The sequence below is a fragment of the Leptidea sinapis genome, chromosome 29 (assembly GCF_905404315.1).
Source record: "Leptidea sinapis chromosome 29, ilLepSina1.1, whole genome shotgun sequence".
In the NCBI taxonomy this organism is placed as follows: Eukaryota; Metazoa; Arthropoda; class Insecta; order Lepidoptera; family Pieridae; genus Leptidea; species Leptidea sinapis.
The window spans coordinates 10,126,832-10,150,150 of record NC_066293.1 but is presented as its reverse complement, the minus strand read 5'-3'; the positions used below and the strand labels follow the sequence as shown (position 1 = coordinate 10,150,150).

Below are 23,319 nucleotides of genomic sequence, written 5' to 3'. Positions count from 1 at the left end.
AATACTATTTGAATAACAAGTAAAACATTGCAAATGCCACAACGGTAGTTAATAATGTCAATAAAATGTGTGGGCTCAAGTGACATACATACTAGAACATAAATAAATATCTTTGGCAGATACTGATATACGTGCCGTTACACTATGTGATATTTAAAACTTAATCTTATTTTTAAATACAGCGTGGCTATACAATGGCGACATTAAATAAGCACACGGGTAGAAATACATAAGCGTTATCATATCAAAAATTTTAAAATATAAAATACATAATTCACCTAAATAAATCCATTTTTCTATAATTTTGGTAAGAACAACCTGTAAGAAACCTAGTAGCCGCGCGCTAGCGTAGTCACTGACACCTACTTCGTGCCCCTCTAATGCGATCACTTATTTTGTTTCCTAAATAAACAGTGTGTTAAGAAAAACTATAATTGACACGGATAAGAAGTAGAATGCGGAGATACCACTAAATGTTGATAATATAGAACTACATGCAAAATAATATTTACTGGCATAGAATAAACAGTAATAAGTGGTAGTATAGTTACGGTACTGGAAAAAACAAACGCGCGTCGAATTTGGTGATTGACAACAGACGAATAGACTACCTCCAGGTTTCCGCGCGCCCTTCGGTATGTTTGTGTACCTAAAGTGCTTAGTGAAGCTGGATAATTTAATTATTACCCAGTAATAAGCTTCCGGAAAAATAATTATTGACGTATAATAAACAGCAGGGCTCCCAATCGCCTATTAAAAGAAGTTAAATTATACAGATAACATTAAAACACTCATTCAAATTAACACCTTATTTCGCAACAGTAACGTTCAAAATTTATTGTATACGCTCATAAGAAGCTACGTCTATTTTGATTTTACATTGATATGTAATTATTTAGCAAAATTATTAAAAACGTCAAGTTAGTTACACAATTTCGTTTTAATTAAATTTTTGGATCTGCTGTTATTTGGATAGTTTTTCACTGAACACTTTGTCATTGCGTGGCGTTGTATTCAAAGCGCGGTCAAAACACAACTGAACGAAAACTCTGCCTGATAAACACGTAGGCAGAGTTTTGCAACAATTTTTAAGCGTGATTGTAATTCTAGTTGTTTATTGTACGTAAAAGGTATAATAAAACCAAATATAGTTCCAACAGTATATTATAAGAACTCTGTATCGGGCAACACCGATATTTTCAGCTTGTACGCCGGCCAGGTGATGGTGTACGGCACCGTAGGCGCAGTGGTAACAGTCGCGTCTCCTTCCTCGTCGGTCTCCGAGTCTATTTCCGCGAGACTGGAGAGACTCGAAACTTTTTTCGCCATGTCTTCCGCAAGATCCTTTGGTATGAGAATCTGAAGAAAATACAATATTATAAATTTATTAACTTATTTCAAAGCAAAGACTAATCTTACTAAAAAATATAAAATAATAAAACGCTTTATTCTTGTAACATAAGAATACCAATATTAAAGTGAAACTTTTATTACATCGCCTCAAATTTTTCGCCCATCTATCGCATGTCGCATTACGATCGACGTTCATTACAAGGGGACGTTCAACAACCTAAAAAAGTTCTTGATTAGCTCAACTAATCTAGAATATTTTTGATGCCTGAGAGGAATCGCAGAATGCACTTGGCATCTTCTGTGATTTATCTAAAGCTTTTAATTGTGTTCAACATTCAACGCTGGCCAGGAAGCTATGTCACTATGACATAAAAGGAACTGCGCTCGATCTTCTGATTTCCAAACTAAACAATAGAATTCACAAGGTCTACGTGAATGACAAGAATTTAATTGTACGATATTAATTTGCAACCATATAAAAAAAAAAGAAAGAAGCCCGCTAACTTTATTGCGCCCGTTTTTCTCAGGTCTGAGGCATACCCTATGGAATGGGTGGAAGATTTTGATTTTCAATAAGTGATGGTAGGTAATGGATGATGACATCCTGTTACCTACCAATTTCAATCTAGATTAGTTTAAGTTATCGCTTCTGTCGGACGTCCGGAGACGCACAATTTTTTTTAAGTTCCTTTTTTGTAATCTATAGTCGAACACAAATAAAGTTCATTATAAAACCGAAATCTTTTTTGCATCAACGACATCCTTTCGTTCAGAATGGAAAAGCTCTGTCTGTATTTGTCCCATCAGGACAAGTGCTCCCCAGGGAAACGTTTTGGGACCAATATTCTACCTACTTTTAGACACATTTGGAGTTATTTGCAGGAGGCCTTCACTCACTCAAGGGTTCCCGTAGAATACCTTACAATCACCAACTTACAAAAGCAAACAAATAACAATACGATCACTTTAAAAATAAAACAAAACGATTACTAACGTTTATAATTAAACTAACTGAATAACAACAATATTCACACAGTAAAATAGACACTTTATTACTTCCTATGGAACAGGCGAGACCCTCATCTGTTGGAATGTGAAAACCTGTATAAGTAATGAAAAAAAATATGCTGTAGAGACTGCCCATAAAAGTTAATACGTTAATGTAAAAGTAATGTTCAAAAACAATTATATTATTAATTTCAATTTATATTCTTTTTTTCAATAATATGTTAATCAAACAAAATAACTATTCCAACAATACACATAGTACTTTTCCCTAAATCCATACAATTTCACTTATCTGATATACACAGCACTAATTTTGCACAATACGTCAGCTGTATAGCTACAGATATACTGCTCCAAGCATTTCGGTGACGCGATTCCATTAAATTTTTCTGTACTAAAGAGTGCCTAAGTGGGCTAAAGAATTTTCGCTTCAAAACAAAAATCAACTACAATTTCTCGCTACTTTTAAGCATTATTATTATTATTTATAATAGACTAAGCAGCTTTCGCTGATGCGTCTATATCATTTGCCATATCTATCCAAATGTTTGTCCAGTCTATTCTTAAACTGATTAACAGATTTTGATTTAACCACATCCTTGGGCAATCTATTCCATATATGAACGACTCTGTTGGTCAGAAAGTGTTTCAATGGATTTGATGATGCTAATTGATATTCTAGCTTCATATCATGTCCCCTTAGTCTAGGATTGCTCTTCCTTGGAAACATGCTCTCAAAATTTGGGACATAATAATTATTTAGTATTTTGGATGTTTCAATTAGATCGCCTCTTTCTAGCCTGCTTTTGAGGGTGCTGAGTCCAAGCTGTGTAAGTCTTTGTTCATATGTAAGATTTTTCAGTTCCCTAGGCAACTTAGTGGCTCGCCTCTGTACCCTTTCCAACAATTCTATATCCTTAACAAAATATGGATTCCAGACCTGAAATGAAGTATTCATTTCAGGTCTGGAATCCAGTAATGGTCTGATATAAGTATTATAGATTTTTAGAAAAGTTTTCTGGGTGATGTTGAAGAATGCTTTTCTGATTAGGTACAGGATTGAGTTGGCTTTCTTCACAGTAGCCACAATGTGTGCTTCCCATTTAAGATCATTGCTTAAGATCACTCCTAGGTCTTTTTGTGTATCAACCGCTTTTAGTTGCTTATTGTCTAACCAATATGATACTCGGGGATTATTTTTTCCAATATGTAGAACAGTGGTTTTGTTGACATTCAGTGAAAGTAACCATTCCTTTGTCCAGTGTTCAATAGCTTTTAAATTTTGTTGTATTTCACCCTGTTGATGTATAGGGTTCCCAAAGAACTTGGTGTCATCCGCGAATAATGAGAATGGGAGACTTATAACATTTTGCAAGTCAGTTAAGGATAATGTGAATAATATTGGTCCCAGTACAGAGCCTTGTGGTACACCGCTGCGAACAGGACGATTACTTGACATTTCATTCCCAACCCTTACGCGAAATTTTCGATCATTCACAGGAAGTCACTAATCCAGACTAGCAGTTTACCACGTATGCCAAGGTGTTCTAATTTATGAAGTAGCCAACTAATTGGAACTCTGTCAAACGCTTTCTCGTAATCCAGATAGATAATATCAGTTGGTTGATGTTTGTCCCAATTTAATATCCACTGTCTAAGACAGCTGAGAAGGTTAGTGACAATTGATCGCTTCTGTGTAAAACCATGTTGTTCTCGAATAATTATGTTTTCTCTTGTTATGAATTTTCTTAAGCTGTCAACTATGATTTTCTCCATAGCTTTACACAATATGCTCGTCAAGCTGATTGGTCTGTAGTTTTCAGCATTTAACTTATTGCCTTTTTTGAAAATAGGCGTAACCACTGCTTCTTTCCAGTCTGTTGGGAGTCTTCCTGTTGCAAAAGACAGATTCATTATTAAGGTTACTTGGTTAATGATGGCGCTGCATTGCTGGAGCATAATAACAGGAATATTATCCGGACCACTAGCTGTCGATTCATCAAAAGTTTTTATTGCCTTTAGAACTTTCTCTGGTGTAAATACAATGTTTTCTAATGATGCATGTACTCTCTCTATGTTCACATCTGGTAATTTCCCAGGTGGCTCACACACATATGCGTGTTCAAATTGATCAGCAAATATTTCAGCTACCTCTACTGACTTTGTTGTGATTTCAAATGTTTTTGGATTCATAAGAGCTGGCGGTATGTCAACTCTTGTTGATATTTGTTTTCTGACATATGCATAAAAGGCTTTTTCTCCACTATCAGCAATGTTTGATTCAAAATTGATCCTATTTTGACGTGTTAACTGTACTATTTTATTATTTATGGCACGATATTTTTTATAAGATTCATTATCTCGGTCAAATAAATATATATTCCATTGCTTGTTTTTCCTGTCCGTTAATTTACATATCTCCTTAGTAATCCATGGTTTGGTTTTACTGTAACCCTTACGACTTTTTATTTTTGGTATAAACTTATCAATAGTAATAGAGATATTTTCTTTGAACATCCTCCATGTATTATCTATAGAGTCATTTTCTGGAATATCAGATGTGAGCAAGTATTTATTAATTGCATCATAATCACCATATTTGAAAGCTTGTTTATAGGACGTGGATTCTTTTATAACTTGACCCACCAGTTGTATCTCAGCCAACAGAATGACATGATCACTTTTTCCTATTGGAGGGTGATAATTGATTTCACTAATGAGGGACTCATCATTGCAAATAATAAGATCCAGAAGAGATTCTTGCTTGTTCCGTTTCCTGGTATTTTGATTTACCATTTGTGAAAGATTATTATCAATTATAAGATCAATAAAATTTTTTTCAATAGGCCACTTTATGTCTGGCAAGTTAAAATCACCAATTATCAACAGGTTTGAGTTTGAATTTGCAGCTTTTTTAATATTGTTGAAAAGACATTCATCAGATTTTTCCATGTTGTAGTGAGTGGATCTGTATACACAAGCTAGTAAGAGGTTAAAATTTTGGTACTGAATATCAAGCCATAATGCTTCCACTGAATCCTCATGCAACATTATATTGGGCTTAGCAATCAAGGGATGATTATTTAGTGTATGGAGAGTATAAATTGCTACTCCACCACCTTTTTTATTTTTCCTATCTAGAAAAAAGAGCGTGTAGTTAGGCAGATTTATTATGCTGTCACTTATCCCAGTGTGCAGGTGTGTTTCGGTTACTAGTATAATTGTTGGATTCAAGTTTTGATTTCCAATGAAAAAAGATCAAATTTAGCCGTTAATGATGCCAGGTTTGTATATAAAATTTTGAGGTTTGTTATTGGAGAGTTTACTGTGGGTAGTTTCTTGTACTTTTTATAATTTTGGGTTGTTTGTTTATGTACTTAATTGTGAGATCTTTTTCCCTATTATTAGTTCTTTCTGCAAGCTCTAATCTCAGTTTTTTTAACTGATCCCTTTGATAGGGTGTCATGTCTGATTTAACAGAGGTTGATGAAGGCAGTTTATTTTTATTCTTCAAGATTTTAACAGCATTGTGTTTGTTGCGGAGTATGACTTTGATTGGCCTGGGTTTGTTAGCAGTGGGCTTCCCAAGACGAATGGTTGTTATGAGCTCCGAGGATTGGAGCGGGACTTGAGCGAGTGCTTCCAAAACTCCAGATTTGTCATGATTTTTAGCTTCCGCTTTACCACCTGAGCTCGCTTCCTCGATACCAAACATTATCACATTGCAGCTTCAGTTCTCACGCTCAACCATTTCCTGAATGATTGCATCAATATTTAAAGAAGACGACTGATTTTCTTTTAATTCCATCACTTGCTCCTTTAACTCCGATACAAGTTTACGCAGAGCAGGCACTTGTTTTAAGCCCTCTTGGCAATCCGCACACAAGTACGAAAGTTTGGGGTTTTGTAGACAAAACACCCGCAGCTCTGTCGCAGACAACTCACTGCATTTGCCGCATATTTCGCGAGTGCAACCTTTACACTGGATTTTAGGGTTTTTCTCATCATATTTTTTAATTTGAACATAGCATTTATAACAAGATGCCATTTTTTAATGATTTTTCGAGAAAAATATGAGGGTATATGATTTTTTTTTATTTCACTATGTGTTTGCTAGTTTAATCAAAGTTTTTCACTTTAAATACTATACACTTTCACAATATAACATTTCCCAAGATTCACAACACTTTATACTACAAATAGATCACAAAGTCTGCAATTTAGTTCAAGTAAGACACTAAAAAATAATTAAAAAAACTCTAAGCACAAGTTCCACTGTTGACAGTTGACAAGACAAGCATCCTGTATAAATAAAAGTACTTACTTGCAGCCACGAGCCTCTGACTGCGTAAGGCTTCTGCGGGGTTGTGAAAGCTCCAAGAACTCTGGGCGTCAGAACAGTGACACTCCTGGGCCCCTGCCGCCAGGTGAAGTGGGAGTTGTGGAGAATTCTTCCTCTGTAAACCACATGGACACTATAGTGATACCACTACTAGTACATGTCTTTTCGAAACTAGGATGAAGTATATACCTGAATGTGACAACTTAATATCATCATCTATAAATTTACATGCAAATTTAGGTAGGTATTTGTTTAGTAAGATAATTAAAATTCTAAAATTAAGTATCTACAGTAAATTATCCAAAAAGTAAAAAAATTAAGTATCCGGTTCTCGTGGGAATAGAATGGCAGACAGAACGAAGATTTACGATCCATGCGTCACTCGAACGGTTGGCTCAGTTGGTAAGAGCCCTCGGACAGAACCTGAGAGATTGCGGGTTCGAGCCCCGCATCGTTCATAAATTTTGGTTACAAACTTAATTTGTATAATTAATCCCAGAAGTAATTCCTCACATTAACACTGTGTTTCTTGTATATATTGAACAATAAAAAAAAAGTGAGAGATATCACTTACAAATAATAAATTATTTTGAGTAGATGGTTATTATTAAGCTTACCGTATAGCCAGAGGCAGTAGGCTGGCACCTTCGCTGTTCAGCATCAGATGTACTCCGTCTAGATATTCTATGCTGTCCTGATGCCAGGAACCCTGCAAACCAATTAATAAAAATATTATAAGCCAGTCAAGCTAACTCGGGACAAGACTATATTAGAACGTTGAAATTTTCGACTTTACGCCCTGGATACGCCGAAATTATCTATTCTCGTTTCTTGTAATTTTGTTATGGCAAATTATAGTGCAGACCGACCTGTAGATAGAGAAAAACTATAGACAACAGAATCATTGTCATCTGAGTGGTTTTTATAATGACAGTTGTCTCTTGCGCCGTATACAATATAACTAAATTGTCATCGAGCAACACAGTTCGCACGAAAATCGCAATATAAGTACGCATAATATACTATTATTCAGCCATACAGTTATGGCTTTTATTTTAAATTTTAATAAGAATATGTTTTCTAACACACGCGCCATTAAACGTCATATAACTCAAAATGTATGGACAATAGAAAAAAAGTGAAATACATAATTTGTAGATTAACTTATCTATAAAAATGGTCAGGTGGTCTGTGTGTTTTTGAGTAATCCAATATTTTAAGAGCTATTGGTCGAGATAGAAAATACCGGTTCATTTAATGGGCCGTGAATCGCAAATGGTAAGTTTTACAAAAAGTTTACAGGAAATAAAGGATGCGAAATTTTATTTTCTACACTAATGGTCAAAATATTTTTTGCTTTACAATCTATAGTTTCTGAGATATCGGCCAAAAACAATTTTTTTCAATAGCACCTGGATATGGCAGCATTTTGTGATTTTATGCTTTAACGGCGTTGAACACTTTTCTTGGGATGCGGTATAAAATGTTAAACTCGGGTCAGCACACATGGCCTGATCGAAAATTCGTAAGACGGAGGGAGGGAAAGTTGATTTTTCTGAGAGATAAACTTTTTAATATAAAATAATTGTAATAGTTCTGCACGGTTATTTTTTATATGTTATATAAATCGCCTTTTTTGTGTACGATAGCACAATAAATGAATATTATATTTAAACACATAAATACTAGTACTTTTATACTGTTATATAAAGCAATTCGTGCCAATTTTTACTTCTGCCGGCACTCCCGGAGTGCAGTCCGATATTTATTTTACTAGCACCACTGTTTTTTTTATATGGAATAGGAGGACAAACGAGCGTACGGGTCACCTGTTGTTAAGTGATCACCGCCGCCCACAATCTCTTGCAACACTAGAGGAATCACAGGAGCGTTGCCGGCCTTTAAGGAAGGTGTACGCGCTTTTTTTGAAGGTACCCATGTCGTATCGTCCCGGAAACACCGCACAAGGAATCTCATTCCACAGCTTTATAGTTTGTGGAAGAAAGCTCCTTGAAAACCGCACTGTGGAGGACCGCCACTCATCCAGATGGTGAGGATAATATCCTAACTTGTGGCCTGTCGTGCGAAGGTGGAATTCGGCGGCAGGAATCAGGTTAAACAGCTCTTCGGAACACTCCCCGTGATAAATGCGGTAGAAGACACACAACGAAGCGACGTCTCTACGCAACGCCAAGTGATCCAGCCGTTTACAGAGCACTGGGTCCCCGACAATTCGAGCTGCTTTGCGTTGCACGCGGTCAAATGGATCGAGCTGATACTGGGGTGCGCCAGACCAGAGATGACAGCAATACTCCACGTGTGGCCGGACCTGCGCTTTGTAGAGCGCTAGTATGTGGGCCGGCTTGAAGTATTGCCGTGCCCTATTAATGACGCCCAGTTTCTTTGAAGCCAATTTGGCTTTGCCTTCCAGATGGCCACGAAATTGGCAATGGCTCGAGATTTCGAGACCCAGTATTCCGATACTAGGCGAGGCTTTGAGGGAAGTGTTGTCGAAGAGCGGTGATACGACGAATGGGGTTTTTTTAGTGGTAAACGCGCAAACTTGAGTCTTCTGGGGGTTCAATTGGACAAGGTTCAATTTACCCCGTTCTGCGACCATCTCAAGAGAGGACTCGATAGAAGACACAAGTTTCTCCCGGGACTGGTCGACGATTTCCCGAGAGATACCTGCATGGCCAGTGTATACGGCATCACCAGTGCTGTCGTCTGCATAGCAATGAATGTTGGAGATGTGCAACATATCATTGATATGCAGAAGAAACAGCGTGGGAGACAGCACACAGCCTTGGGGCACTCCAGCATTTACGGGCTTCGGGTTCGAGCAATATCCGTCGACAACGACCTATATGCTGCGCCGCTACGACCTATACGCTGACTTCCATGAATCAGGGACTACGCCTTTTGAATAAGAGTGCCGGAATAAACGCGTTAGCACCGGCGTCAACTCAGGGGCACACGTTCTAAGCACGATTGGAGAAATGCCATCCGGCCCGCTCGACTTCCTGGCATCCAACGAAAACAGAGCTCGCCTAACAGTTTTCTGTCGGAACTGTACTTCAGGCATAGAGCTCTGACACCGCGGGATGGTCGGCGGTGTTTTTCCGTTGTCGTCAAGAGTCGAGTTGGAGGCGAAAAGAGCGCACAGGAGATCGGCTTTCTCTTTTGCATGTGCAACGGTGGCATGGACGGCTGGCTGAAGTTACCAAGAGCAGCTTTCGACAACGACCAGAACTTGCGTGTTCCGGTCGGGTAACTGGAAAGCTGTTCGCCGATTGTATGCTTCATATAATTCCCGCTTCATACCCATAGCCATGTGCTGAGTTAAGATGATAGACTTATATAATTTTAACCATCACAACAACATTATTAGAGGTATTTAGTGAGTATGGTATAATTTAAGTTAATTTGCCAGAAACTGTCATAACCATAATGTTAACACCAGGAACAGACATATATTGATGATGCCTACTACTCGGCTAAGTCGAGTTAGTAAGTGTTTTGTGGGGCGATGTATATGCTTTTACAACAAGATCCCAGAAAATGTTCAAAACAAAAGTATTACGTCATTCAAAATTATTGTTAAAAAACGTTTGTGTGGTAAAGGTTACTAAAACATAAATGACTTTCTTAATGATACCACAGGTTGGGAATGAAGTGACCGCCCTCAGTCTATATAATAATAAGTTTAATTGTACAATATTACTTTGTAAACTATTTATTCGATGAAAAAAAAGCCCGCTGAGTTTGTTGCGCCCATTCTTCTCAGGTCTGAGGCATTCATTTTGAATGGGTGGTAGTTTTTTTGACTTTCAATAAGTGATGTCACATCCTATTTTGAATAAAAATATTTTAATTTGAATTTAATAGATGAACATTCTTTGAGACAGGGTTTGCGGGCGCTACTTGTGGTGGCAGGATGATACTGTTGCAAGAATACCTGCTTCATGTTTTAAAAATAACAGTTATTGAATTTTTTGGAATCGTTAATAAAATGCTCGCATGATATCTTTATTTACTTACGGTGTGTGTGGATTGATACGAAATCTGTACTCAAAAACTCTTGTTTTTTACATTTACCTTTTTTGACTCTCGTGTAAGGCATTGAGTGAGTGAGAGGCGGTTTGAAAACATAAGCCCCCTTATTCATAACTTTAAACAGCCGCTTAGGAGTGTTTTTTCCTATTCTGACTTAGGTCAATAGAAGAAGACGGAATGAGAATTAGCAATGCTTTAAGTTAGCAGACTATTATGAATAAGGGGGTATATGTATATTGGTTGTGATTATTGTCATGTACTATGACGTCACAGCAGGGGGAGGAGTTGCACAAATGTGACATGGGGAGGTGGGTTATAAATCCATAAAATGACGTTATTAATGGATAGCCTCTTACCTGCATTACGTCAGGCAGTTGGGGCAGCGCTCTCTCCATGCTCGACATCTCGAAACTGTCCGTTGACATATTGTGACCTGAAAATATACTATTTTACTGAATATTCTAAATAGGACCTTAATAAGCAATGCTGATTTAAGATATCTATTGCCCGGGTCAATTGCTAAATGACAACTATTACAGACAGTTATTTCAATGAAATAATTATAAGTCGGAGACCCAGTGCTCTGTAAACGGCTGGATCACTTGGCGTTGCGTAGAGACATCGCTTCATTGTGTGTCTTCTACCGCATTTATCACGGGGAGTGTACCGAAGAGCTGTTTAACCTGATTCCTGCCGCCGAATTCCACCTTCGCACGACTCTTATTACAATATCTCTCTACAGTGCGGTTTTCAAGGAACTTTCTTCCACATACAACCAAGCTGTTGAATGAGCTACCTTGTGCGATGTTTCCGCGATAAAAAAAGCGTGTACACCTTCCTTAAAGGCCGACAATGTGATTCCTCTGGTGTCGCAAGAGAATGTGGGCGGCGGTGATCACTTAACACCAGGTGACCCGTACCCTCGCTCCTCTTCCATAAAAAAAATACCCCGGAAATTCGAGCTGCTCTGCGTTGCAGCACAGTGATGACAGCAATACTCCATATGTGGCCGGAAGATGTGGACCGGCTTGAAGTATTCCTTAGTAATAGTATACCTTCAGATCCTCGGTCTGTCATTGTGTTCAGGCCACGTTGGAAGGTTTCTTTGATCTGCCGCTCCACGCTTGGAGATAAGGGGCACTCCTCGTCAGCGCTCTGTGAACACATAAACATAGATTTCAATAATTTGTTATTTTTTTAAAGTGATATCCCTCACGTCTGGGATTATTAATACAAATTAAATTTGTAACAAAAATTTATAAACGAGGCGGCACTCAAACCCGCGCCTCTTGGGTTCCATCCGAGCCAACTGAGCCAACCGTTCGAGTTACGCATAGTTCGTAAATCTTGGTATGTCGTAATGAAGTGCTTAAAAAGTAATGTTCGTAAATTAATTGAACAATATTGTAGTGCCATCTACTGAGTACAAATGTACGAACCAACTTACAAAGAACCAACCTATAAAAAACACAAGTTACTTATTGACATAAAAATATGTACTTGATTGGCCTTTTCTATTTTTATAACGTTTTTAAACAAAACAAAAAAAAACATTGCGTGCGTGCAAAGTCCACGTGTCAGAAGTGAAACCTGCATGGTGCATGAACCTCTAAACTGCATATGAATTCCTGGTACGTGTTGCTAGGATGACACATGATTTCAACCGCTATGAAAGACATTCCTACCACCACTTATTTATATAATAATATGTTCTCCTGGTGTCCATGTAGTAATACGCCGTGCGCTTGGAGTCAGAATATATTAAGGTATACTCGCGCCATACTTAAGACAATCTCTTCTTTAACTATGATCGCCTGGTACCAAAACGTTGTATTATCTCCCATATTAAATATTATGAATTGATGTGACCGCTCTTTTTACTGTCGTTTTTTCCGTTGCATCCGGTTTGAAATAACAACGATTCTAAAGAAGTTTCACATTCGAAAAAAATGTAGGATAAAGATGTTTATCGGCGTTTAATATTTTATTACGATATGCAGTAATGAATTATAACTGTTAGATTAATGTTTTCACAAACCAATATAACGTAGGGACCTTTAATCATAGAGCATACTCCCACCTTAAAGGCTGGCAACGAATCTCTTGACCCATGAACATCATGATGCGGATGTCCATGGGCGATTACCTCACCACTCCCCATTCCGTGAGCCTCTTGCCCGTTTGCCCCCTCTTATATAAAAAAAACATGGAAACTCCAAGCATAGCCCTCTGAGCGCCAATGAGCTTCCTCATAAGGCTCAAAGTTCTGCGTTCCGTAACGGCCGTTCCCAATATTCAGTCTATCTCTTACTTGAGATAAAAATCGCAACTATCGTTGACTTTTCTGTCCCATTAAACTTACCGACGGTAACTCAAGGTGAGTTACCGTCGGTAAGTTAGTCGGTAAGATCCGCACGCTGTCTGTCAATGGGACGACGTATAGCTTATTAGCGATAGAAGTTTGTATGGAAATTGCAATTCACGCGTCCCAATATAAGGCAACATGAATGACTTATCGGGTAATTACTGACAGTGGAAGGTAGTAATTTATCTCTATCTGTAGATATTATATTGGCAACGGCCGTAAGTCATCACTGGCAACACACACTGCTTGAAAACCTTCGTCTTCAGACACTGTGGTATTTACTGTACTGCCCTTCCGAGTTGGATTCGACGAGTGAACTCTTTGGCGAAATTAGATTATTTGTCCAAGGTTATCATCAGTCATGATACACACCGGCAGATACTTGTTCCAGTTGACCCTCGCTGACACCCCAGCCAGTTCCACCATCTTGTCACAGGAGCCAGCGGTCAGCTTGTGAGCTGATCGCCGCCGGCGAACGCGTGTCACCAGCCATTTACCACCGCAGCTGAATATTAAACAAAGGGTACAAAATATAAACAACGTGTTTATCTTAAACTACCATAACTCGAGGGTATTAACATGACCGTTTATTAGAATCGAATGGTGTATGTTTTTAAGTTTAATGTTTTTTTTTTGCGTTTCTTATCTTTCTTACTCGCAAAATCGACAACGATACATTCGGAACGATACGATAATAACCCGAATATATCGCACCTACCCTACTCTAACAAATGTTCGTATTCCATATCGTTTATCGTAACAACATCGTAACCATAGACTAATATTTTGATTTCTTTACGAAGTTAGAGTGAATTAATTATGCGCAAACCTTTAAAAACTAAATATTATCTGTGCTATGTCGCTGTTAAGTGTCAAAGTCATAGCTTAGGCGCTAAGGGGCATGCCAGATTCTGCACCACCAATTTGCATCATTTACACAAAATGTAAATGTTCAAAAATTATGTAGTGAATATAATATGACCATTTAAAATTGAATAAATAATACAAAACTTGTGGATAATAAAATGTAAAAAAAAGTAACTCAACTCCTCTCGCGACTTCCTATTTCTCAGGCGGCCATTTGCATTACTAGTAGAGAATGCGTAGAAACGCATAAACGATCAACAAAATGACTTAAATTCCTTGGTAGTAAAAAAATCCTGTTGAATAGTAAATCACATATAATTATTATAATTTTATTTATTAAGTATGTATATTGTATGGCAAATATATAAATGATAATAGCAACGACAGCTTATAAGGTGTCGTTGAGATTATCGTAAAAATGACGTTTGATTGTATGTCGAATTCGAATATTCGTCTCTGACATTTTTAACTAAAAGTAGGGTTAGGACCGATAATATCGAAAAATGTTTCGTTCGTTCAAACATTGAATACGATGTAACTGAGAGTAGGATTCGACAAGACTAATGCCACGATATATCGAATATCGATTTTAGGAGTAGGGCCCCTGCATACTAAGAGCTTCAAATTATGAATGATTGTACTTGACTACTTATCAATGAAAAATATGTCATTATCTTACTTTAATTGATTATTATGTCCTTTGATTAACTTTGTAAGTGTAAAGAACAATGGCGAAATTTTACCTTATACTTAGACTATAGGAATAACCGTCTAAGGTTAGGATAGTTACAAAAAAAAACTTCACTGATAGATTGACTTGTTAGATAAAATTGTATTGCAAAAGGAACCGGGGAAATAAGTAAAATATTTATTTCATTTTCACATTATATGCTGTCACAACTATGAAATCATATCCATTTTAGGTTACATCAAGGAAAGCTATCTGTCAATATGACTGACAGCGATGAGCGAATGATCAATGAGTATCTATACCTGTCACCTATGCCTTATACTAATTATACCTATCAATTATAGTTACCGCTGTTGTGTTGTTTTGTGCTTTCTGTATATTAATAAGTAGTTTCTATTTTACCTGGCTTGGTTTTGGACTTTAATAATATCTTTCTCTCGTATTTAACTCTGAACCTCATTTTGAACTACTTCTGCTCTCCATTACCGGACTATGATATGCCCCACGATTTGGTCTAACGTACGCTGTTTTTATAACAATAAACAAAATAAAATATTTTGCTTGTTTAATTTACTGCTACCTACTTCTACAAAATAAGAACTTGGATTGAGAAAAATACATTAGGAAACTAGGTACTTATTTTACCAGTATTTTAAGATTATAAAAATGGAAGTACTTAGTTTAAAAGTCGACCCGCGCCTTAAAATCGGGCGTAGGTTAGGTATACTTTAGAAGTACCTACCTACGACTATGGATTGCGCATTTGACTTCCCTCTTATAAAATTATAAAGCTATGGACAACCGACTCTGGTTTGTTGAAAATAAACTGTTATTACCATTGCATCAAGTAACAAGTTTCCATTTTATCATAATATAATACTCCAGAGTTGTTGACCGTAGACAGTTTAGTAATTAGGTATTAATTAACTATTTGCCTATGGTTACTAGTTCCTATCCTTAAAGATTTTTGGAATTCGTGTTATTCAGTGTTATTGTTGTTGGAACATGTTAGTTAGATTATAATAGATAAGTATACTATAGTTAGAACGCTAAAGTAATAAACAGAAAAACCTAACCTAAAAACTCAAACAAAATAATCATTTATTTCTCCAATATCCCGGTTCTAAATTAAAAATGAATTATGTCAGTAGATGCAGAAAATTATAGAGAATTAATTAGTACACGTCAGTTCTTGAGACGCTACCATTCAATTTCAAATATTTTGTAGTATGAAACTTCGCCATTGTTCTTTGGCAACGTCGCAAGTTTGGCAACGTCGCTAAGATTAGAATTTGGCATACTGGTTACAATCAAGACACAATGTATATTTAAAAACACTTTTTACAACCATAATATTCATTTTAAACACATATTTCTTGGAATTCTCATTTTATTTTGCACTATAGATTATAACCCTAAACTTATGGGAATTCAATACAAACCCATTGTATGGTATAAAAGATTTCCACCTATTACTGACTCATCTATACTGATAATATAAAGAGGAATGATTTGATTATTTGTTTGCTTTGAATATGCTCCAAAACTATTAAACCAATTTGAAAATTCTTTCACTGTTGGGAAGCTACACTATACCTGGGCGACATAGGCTATATTTTATCTTCAAAAAATTAGGAATACTTACTAAAACTCCAATAATGTAACCCAAGGTGTAAAAAAAATACCTAAAATATTATATAATAAAATAATGTAGTTCGACATACAGAACACATTAATATTTACAGAAAGTGTCGCGACAGGTTATTTTATAATTTTTATTTTATTTTAAAATGTTCATTTAAATGCCGCTACTGCATGCTCCCTCCTGTGTGTACGCGGACGAAGTCACGAGGTATCATATATAATAAATAAACAACACAAAGATGTCAAGAATTTTATGTATAATATAAGGCCAACGAGACGACATAAAGAATGTAAACAAACTATCAGGAGTTCAAAATATTTTTATCAATATCTTTGAATATTGAAAATCATGCTATCTTTCAAAGGTTGTCTACAGCTGACTCCATCATTAAAATCAACAACAACTAGCAAAAACAGCAAACACCAACGAGAAAACTAACAGTAACGGATTAATAATAGCAAAAAACTAAGTAAATATTGAAACGAAAAAATACGTAACACTTCGAATGCAATCTAAACAGGAATGAACTTGTTCACAAAATGGCGGACCAAATGTTGGCAGTACTGACTTCTTTACTGTACCACGAAACACGCAACGACAGCTATCGTCGACCAAGTGACTCCATTACTGCGAACGAGTGATAAAGACAGATAAAATTTTCGTCCGCTGTCGCAATATAACTCAGTAGAGGTTAGTTTGTTTACATTTTTTATCTCGTCTCGTTGGCCATAGTATATACTACATACAGTACATATGTACTTACATGGGATCTTCGCTAATTGCCCTTAACACCTGGAAGCCGGATCCCCGCTGTGCAGCCCTTAGCTCTCTGCTGGTGCATCCTACCATCTATCACAGACATATTGTAACGAGGAAAATGTTATCCAAAAAAACTTAAACCTTAACATGTTATTTAATGGATCCCTAACGGGAGACTTGACCAGATCTTTGGGTCATCTTGTGGGGGCCTACTAACACTAGGACTTCTAGTACTTAGTCGACATTCGACGACTTTACTGCCCCAAGAGCCGTTTGTCAGTCGAGATATGTGCCCTGCCCACTGCCATTTCAGTTTTGCTATCAATCAGGCTATGTCAGAGACTTTGGTTCTCGTTGAAGCCACATATCTCGCTTATTCAGGTCTATGCCAAGTTAATTGATACAGGAAGCAATCCAAATGTAATGGACACACAGCTCAAGAAAGGGTTTCTTACCTGGAGAAAAGCGACACTTCCATGGGGAGTGTCTGTCCGTTGTAACTGAGGGTCTTCTGCCACCAGCAGGTGTCGAACCCGTGACCTCGAGCCGTCCAGAGGAGCATGCCAGGATATATGGTCACCAGCGCAAAACTTATTACCTGTTATAAAAACCTTTGAGATACAGTTTATAAACATGGCGTACATTCATAGGCTCTTACTATGATTCGAACCGAATATCGGCAGCGACAACCTCTCACGCTTTCGGACAAGCCTGGCTAAACTACGGCGTCATACTGTGGGGCAACACGAAAAAAATTTATTTGTGTTCTTGCAAATATTAAACAAAGAGTAAGCTGCAAACCTCATTTTCAAAAACGAAAATTACCGTGCACATATATACTAGAAATGTAAGAAAATACCCAAATCTTTACACCAAAATCATAGACGCGCCCCGGCACAGCAAACCTCAATATAAAAATAAAAATTTGCAAACTAAATCTAAATTAACATTAGACAGTACCGATCCCTACCAAATGTCAATTAAAATTGACAATAAGTTACCAGAACACTCAAAAGCCGAAGCTGATATTAAAAAATTCATAAGCTCTTTAAAAAAAGTTACTTATTGAAAAAAGTTACTATTTGATTAATTAATATTTTCATGGAAAAATTTTTTTGAATGTCTGCCCAGCTGTTGTTAATTGCTATGCCTTACGAGGTGCATGTGATAATTTAGTACTTCAATTATTTGTTTAGTAACTAAGTCGCATGTAACGCAATTTAAATGAATAAATCAAATTAAATATTTCACAAAGGCATCTTTTTTTCATGGGGTTGTGACTTACTTTTCGAGCTTGATCATTACAAGGAGGCAAGGAAGGCAAGGGTTTTCATACTTTGAATCAAATGGGATAGATTTTATGCGAGATTAAACACGCCCTGCCCATTACAATGCAGTGCCGCTCAGGATTCTTGAAAAACCTCAGAATTTCTGGGCGTCACCTTGAGACATAAGATGTTAAGTCACATTTTCCCAGTAATTTCACTAGCTACGGCGCCCTTCAGACCGGAAGACAGTAATGCTTACACATTACTGCTTCACGGCAGAAATAGGAGCCGTTGTGGTACCCATAATCTAGCCGGCATCCTATGCAAAGGTGCCTCCCACAACCTAGTGTTGCTTGTTGTTTTTAAAATAAGGGACGAGACGAGCAGGAGGTTCAACTGATGGTAATTGATACGCCCTGCCCATTACAATGCAGTACCGCTCAGGATTCTTGAAAAACACAAAATTTCTGAATGGCACTACTACTACTACTACTAATTGCGCTCGTCACTTTGAGACATAAGATGTTAGTCTCATTTGCCCAGCAATTTAACCCATTGTTATTTATTTTTTTGTGGTTATTTATTAGTTGTGGTACCCATACCTAGCCGGTATCCTATGCAAAGGTGCCTCCCACAACTTACTGTTGCTTGTGTGGTAGACGAACCATAATTTAGCCAATGTCATGTTAAAGTAGACAATAGATCAGCCGGAACCTTTGACTTTAATTTATCAGAAGGAATCCAGATCAGTTTGGAAACTGAACAGAAACTGTGAAGTCCTTTCTCGACATTTTCAGGATAATGGGATACTATCAATGAAGCTCATTCCATCATTTTTTCTCATAAAAAATACCTGTAGCAAATATGTATCTCGCGAGTGCTTGCAGCAAGGCTGCAGGCCACACTGGAGGGTTTCCACCATCAGCTTCCAATCGAAGAGTCAGTTCCAGACCATATCCGGAGCACTGGTCCGTGTCTGGCTCAGGGTGCACTCTACCATCACCATGGAGATCTGATAAGCCGAAGCTGAAAAATAATAAAGCATAATAACTTCAAGTGTTTTGAAACTTTCAGAGATAATGGCTCATAAGTGGTAAATACGCTAAGATCTATATTTCACCGGGACACCACAGTCTGTAAGCTACCAAAACTAGATACCATACAGGCACCAGAGTCGCCACAACACACTAAGACAGTATCAAAATGTACCTCGAAGCGATAGCACTACTATCTGATTAATCTGATGAGGAGTTATCCTAAATTGATGGACTCTGTATCGAGAGTATCTAATGTATGCAATTAACAATTAAAAAACAAAATACAACAGATGTTGTAAGTAGGAGTGTCACTGATGGCCGAGTGTGTTAGACACTATACAGCTCTTAAGTAATTAGTGGTGGTGACCAGTAACATTCTGTTATTTTTATGACACTAAGGGACTAGACGAACAGGACATTCAGCTGATGGTAATTGATACACCCTGCCCATTACAATGCCGTGCCGCTCAGGATTCTTTAAAAGCACCAAAATTATGAGTGGCACTACAATTGCACTAGTCACCTTGAGACATAAAATGTTAAGTCTCATTTGCCCAGTAATTTCACTATGTACGCATCCGAGTTGGTTGCGCCACCAAATTGGCTGCGCAACCAAACGGACTCCAGGTGGGTAACTCTCTATAGAGCTGTATATATTTTATTGGTAGGAGCGACTGGTTGCGCCACCATGTCCTGGTGAAATTAATAGCCCTAACAGTCTGATAGCTTAACCTCAGTAGTACTCAGAATAATTGATCTTAGCTGGGTTTGGGAATGGCGTTTCACTATACATAAGGTCTTGCTATTCTTCCTACTTCTACCTTCCTGTGGAAGGTATACCACAAGTTTGCCAATGTAACGTTAAAGTAGACCACCAAGCTTGTAGAGTATTTATGTATTCTAATTTGATTGTTAGTGACCGGTGCTAAAGATTGAAACAAGTTTTATTTTCTTATTTTATACCTGAAACAAATATACATGCTGTTTGACTAAAAAGGACATACACAAATATAAGGTCTTGCTATCATATCACTTCTTATTATGAAAGAAAACTTTGGTTGTTACAGACAGACTTCTTTGCAGAGCTGTTTAGGGGCGGAAGAAACAGCCATCCATGTCATTCCTGAGTGTCACGAAGGCGTTGGAATACAATACAGGGTCCAATACCTTGGAAAGCCGAGGACACTACCAGAGGTCAACAGCAACATTAAGAGTCTTTGGGCTTCCTGGTAGAATAGGGTTGGCAGGAGTAACACTATCAACACATTATATCAGTAAGATTTGAACGTAAGATGTTAAGCTACAGCCTATCATAAAAAAATAAAAATATAGTAATAGAATACTTATTTACCATAATGAGTAACAAAAACAACACTTGGTAAGCATCATAAAACTACATTTATCATATTTTGTAGAGGTGATAGAAGAACTGATAAAAAACTCCGAAGCCTGATCTTTTAAATCATAAAATAACTTAACAGAATAATACTGTATGTTATGTACCTAACATAGTGCCAGTGCGGAGGTATGTGCTCTTCAGGATTGCCAGGATTCCAGTACATGCTAATATAATCCAAGGGATCCTGGCCTCCTAACCTGAAAACAAAAATTATGTTATGTAATCAAACTAATAATTCATTCTCACTCATACATGTAACATCACCTATCTACCATCTTTATTTTGCTGTCAGACCAACCTATATCACCTCCATTTCAGATTCGTTTCATTATTGTATCGGATAAGAGACATTTGACACCACATTAACAAAATATAACATAACTACTAAGATACATAATTACATGATATGGTGCAAATGGCGGCCTTATCACTATATAGTGATCTCTTCCAGGCAACCATTTGTAATACAATAAAAGAGAAAGGCAGTACTTTAAAAGGGTAAGAAAAGTGTCAAAAATATAGACACACATAATATATACTATAGATAAATTTATAAGAAAGTAAAACAAGTAAAAAGTAGGAACAATAGATTCTATCAAATGGGACATATGAAATGGAAATATCAAAGAGGACAGATAATGTTTATTTAGTTGATTTTTAAAGGATGCTAATGATTGTGCTTGATGGATAGTAAGCGGCAGTTTGTTCCAAAGAGTGATGGCATTAATGGTGAAAGAAGAGTGATAGCTTTCAGATTTATGGAAAGGAACATTAAGTATTTGTTTCGCAGCAGAGCACAACGAAAGCTCATGCTGAGACCCTAGTAGCTCAAATCTGTCTTCAAGGTAAAGAGGAGTGTTTTGGTGAAAAATTATGGAATAAAGAAGGTGTAGATGATGATAATCTATGATTCTAGAATGACAAGTTAAATTATCAAACAGATATGTCAAGATGACTGATAAAATTTCCAGCTACTGCTATCGCCTATGACTGCACGAATGGCCGTTTCCAATATACTATCTACAGATAGAGATAAATTACTACCTCCTACTGTCAGTAATTAGCTATCAATAATCTGAAGCTGTCCCAATATACCCGATGAGTTATTCTTATAGCCTTATATTGGAACACGGGAATTGTAATTTCCATACAAACTTCTATAGCTGGTAAGCTATATGTCATCCCATTGACAGACAGCATGTACGGATAAGGTGAGTTACCGTCAATAAGTTTATTGGGACAGAAAAGTCAATGATAGTTACGATTTTTATCTCAAGTAAGCAATAGACTGTATATTGGGAGCGGCCGTTAGCAGTAGTAATTGTTCTCACTTGGTAAAGAGTGCAAAAAACATATCTCCCCAAGCCACAGATGAACTGATGCCATGGTTTGTTAAGGTACTCTGACGTACTTTACATTTCCAGTAGATCTTCACACTTTGTCATCAGGTAACACTAGATTTGTTACTTGAAGCCCATTCAGTGATTTTACATTTTTATTTGGCTATTTGACAAGTATGTGTCACAGAGGCCACAGAGGTGAGGCTATGAGTCAAACAAAGAATATTTTTATATTTATAATATTATCTTTGTATTACTATGTCATACTAATATTTTATAATAAGCAATTAATTCATTTCAGCCGGAAGACATCCACACAATAATTAATAGACCTATCCAATAGCTGACTAATGATATTTAAAGGAGCCTCAAAGATTCTAAAAGTCAAAAAGAATTCTAAGCTGTGTATGTGAGCCAATAATACCTCAAAATGGGAGTAGCTACTTCGTCAACTCGGCACAGTAACTGTTTATCCTCACTTAACATAATGATTGATTTGATTCTTATGCTATCAAGTGATATAATTTATTTTTGGATGTGGATGATAGATTTGGTGCTACAACATCAACCTGTATAGTGTATATTTTGTTGTCATCACTTTTCTGGATTGCCTCCTAATACAAACAACATCTTGAAGGAACTTACCAATACTTAAGCCTAGTGGTAACTTGCAATGGATTTGTCTGGTCCGGGTAAATCTTGGAACATGCTTCATAGAGTGCTTTCAATCCAGGTGGCATTATAGTATCTGTAATATTAAATTATTTATTGCTCCTATGTAACATTAACGGTAAATTCAGTGCGAAAAATCACCACACCTGTTTGGTTTATTTGATCGCAAGCTTGCGATCCGTGAGAACTGTGGGAATTTGTAAGTTGCGCGGACGCAACGAAAGATAATGCACTGTTTTGCACAACACCACCATTTGTTTCACTGTTTGTATTTAAATTCGACATAACTAAAACTTGTTCCAAAACAATAATGACACATAAGTTGATCTAAATGGTATGGGTAAATTTAACATCTATCACAAATATTTATGTAAGGTAGGTAGTGGATTCGTCTTACAAAAAAAAAGTTGATGTAGTTTAATATATCCGATGGTTTAGTATTTAGTTTAGTGTATAATAATTCCGTTCAAAATAAAAATATTATAAGACCTTTAGTAAGAACTTGGCCGATTTTTTA

The 23,319-nt window shown here is 37.0% G+C and overlaps 1 protein-coding gene across 1 annotated transcript; it reads right to left on the bottom strand.

Moving 5' to 3' along the window:
- Positions 1 to 1,148: 1,148 nt before the first annotated feature.
- LOC126973517 (suppressor of fused homolog) lies at positions 1,149 to 23,319 on the bottom strand. The gene is made up of 12 exons (XM_050820850.1): positions 22,949 to 23,319; positions 22,776 to 22,878; positions 20,895 to 20,987; positions 19,208 to 19,380; positions 17,542 to 17,684; positions 17,091 to 17,176; positions 13,497 to 13,629; positions 11,815 to 11,914; positions 11,116 to 11,192; positions 7,321 to 7,412; positions 6,686 to 6,818; positions 1,149 to 1,359 (listed from the first exon to the last, which is right to left on the bottom strand). Exons 1-12 carry the CDS (start codon positions 23,085 to 23,087, stop codon positions 1,165 to 1,167), a joined length of 1,467 nt encoding a protein of 488 aa, XP_050676807.1. The 5' UTR covers positions 23,088 to 23,319; the 3' UTR covers positions 1,149 to 1,164.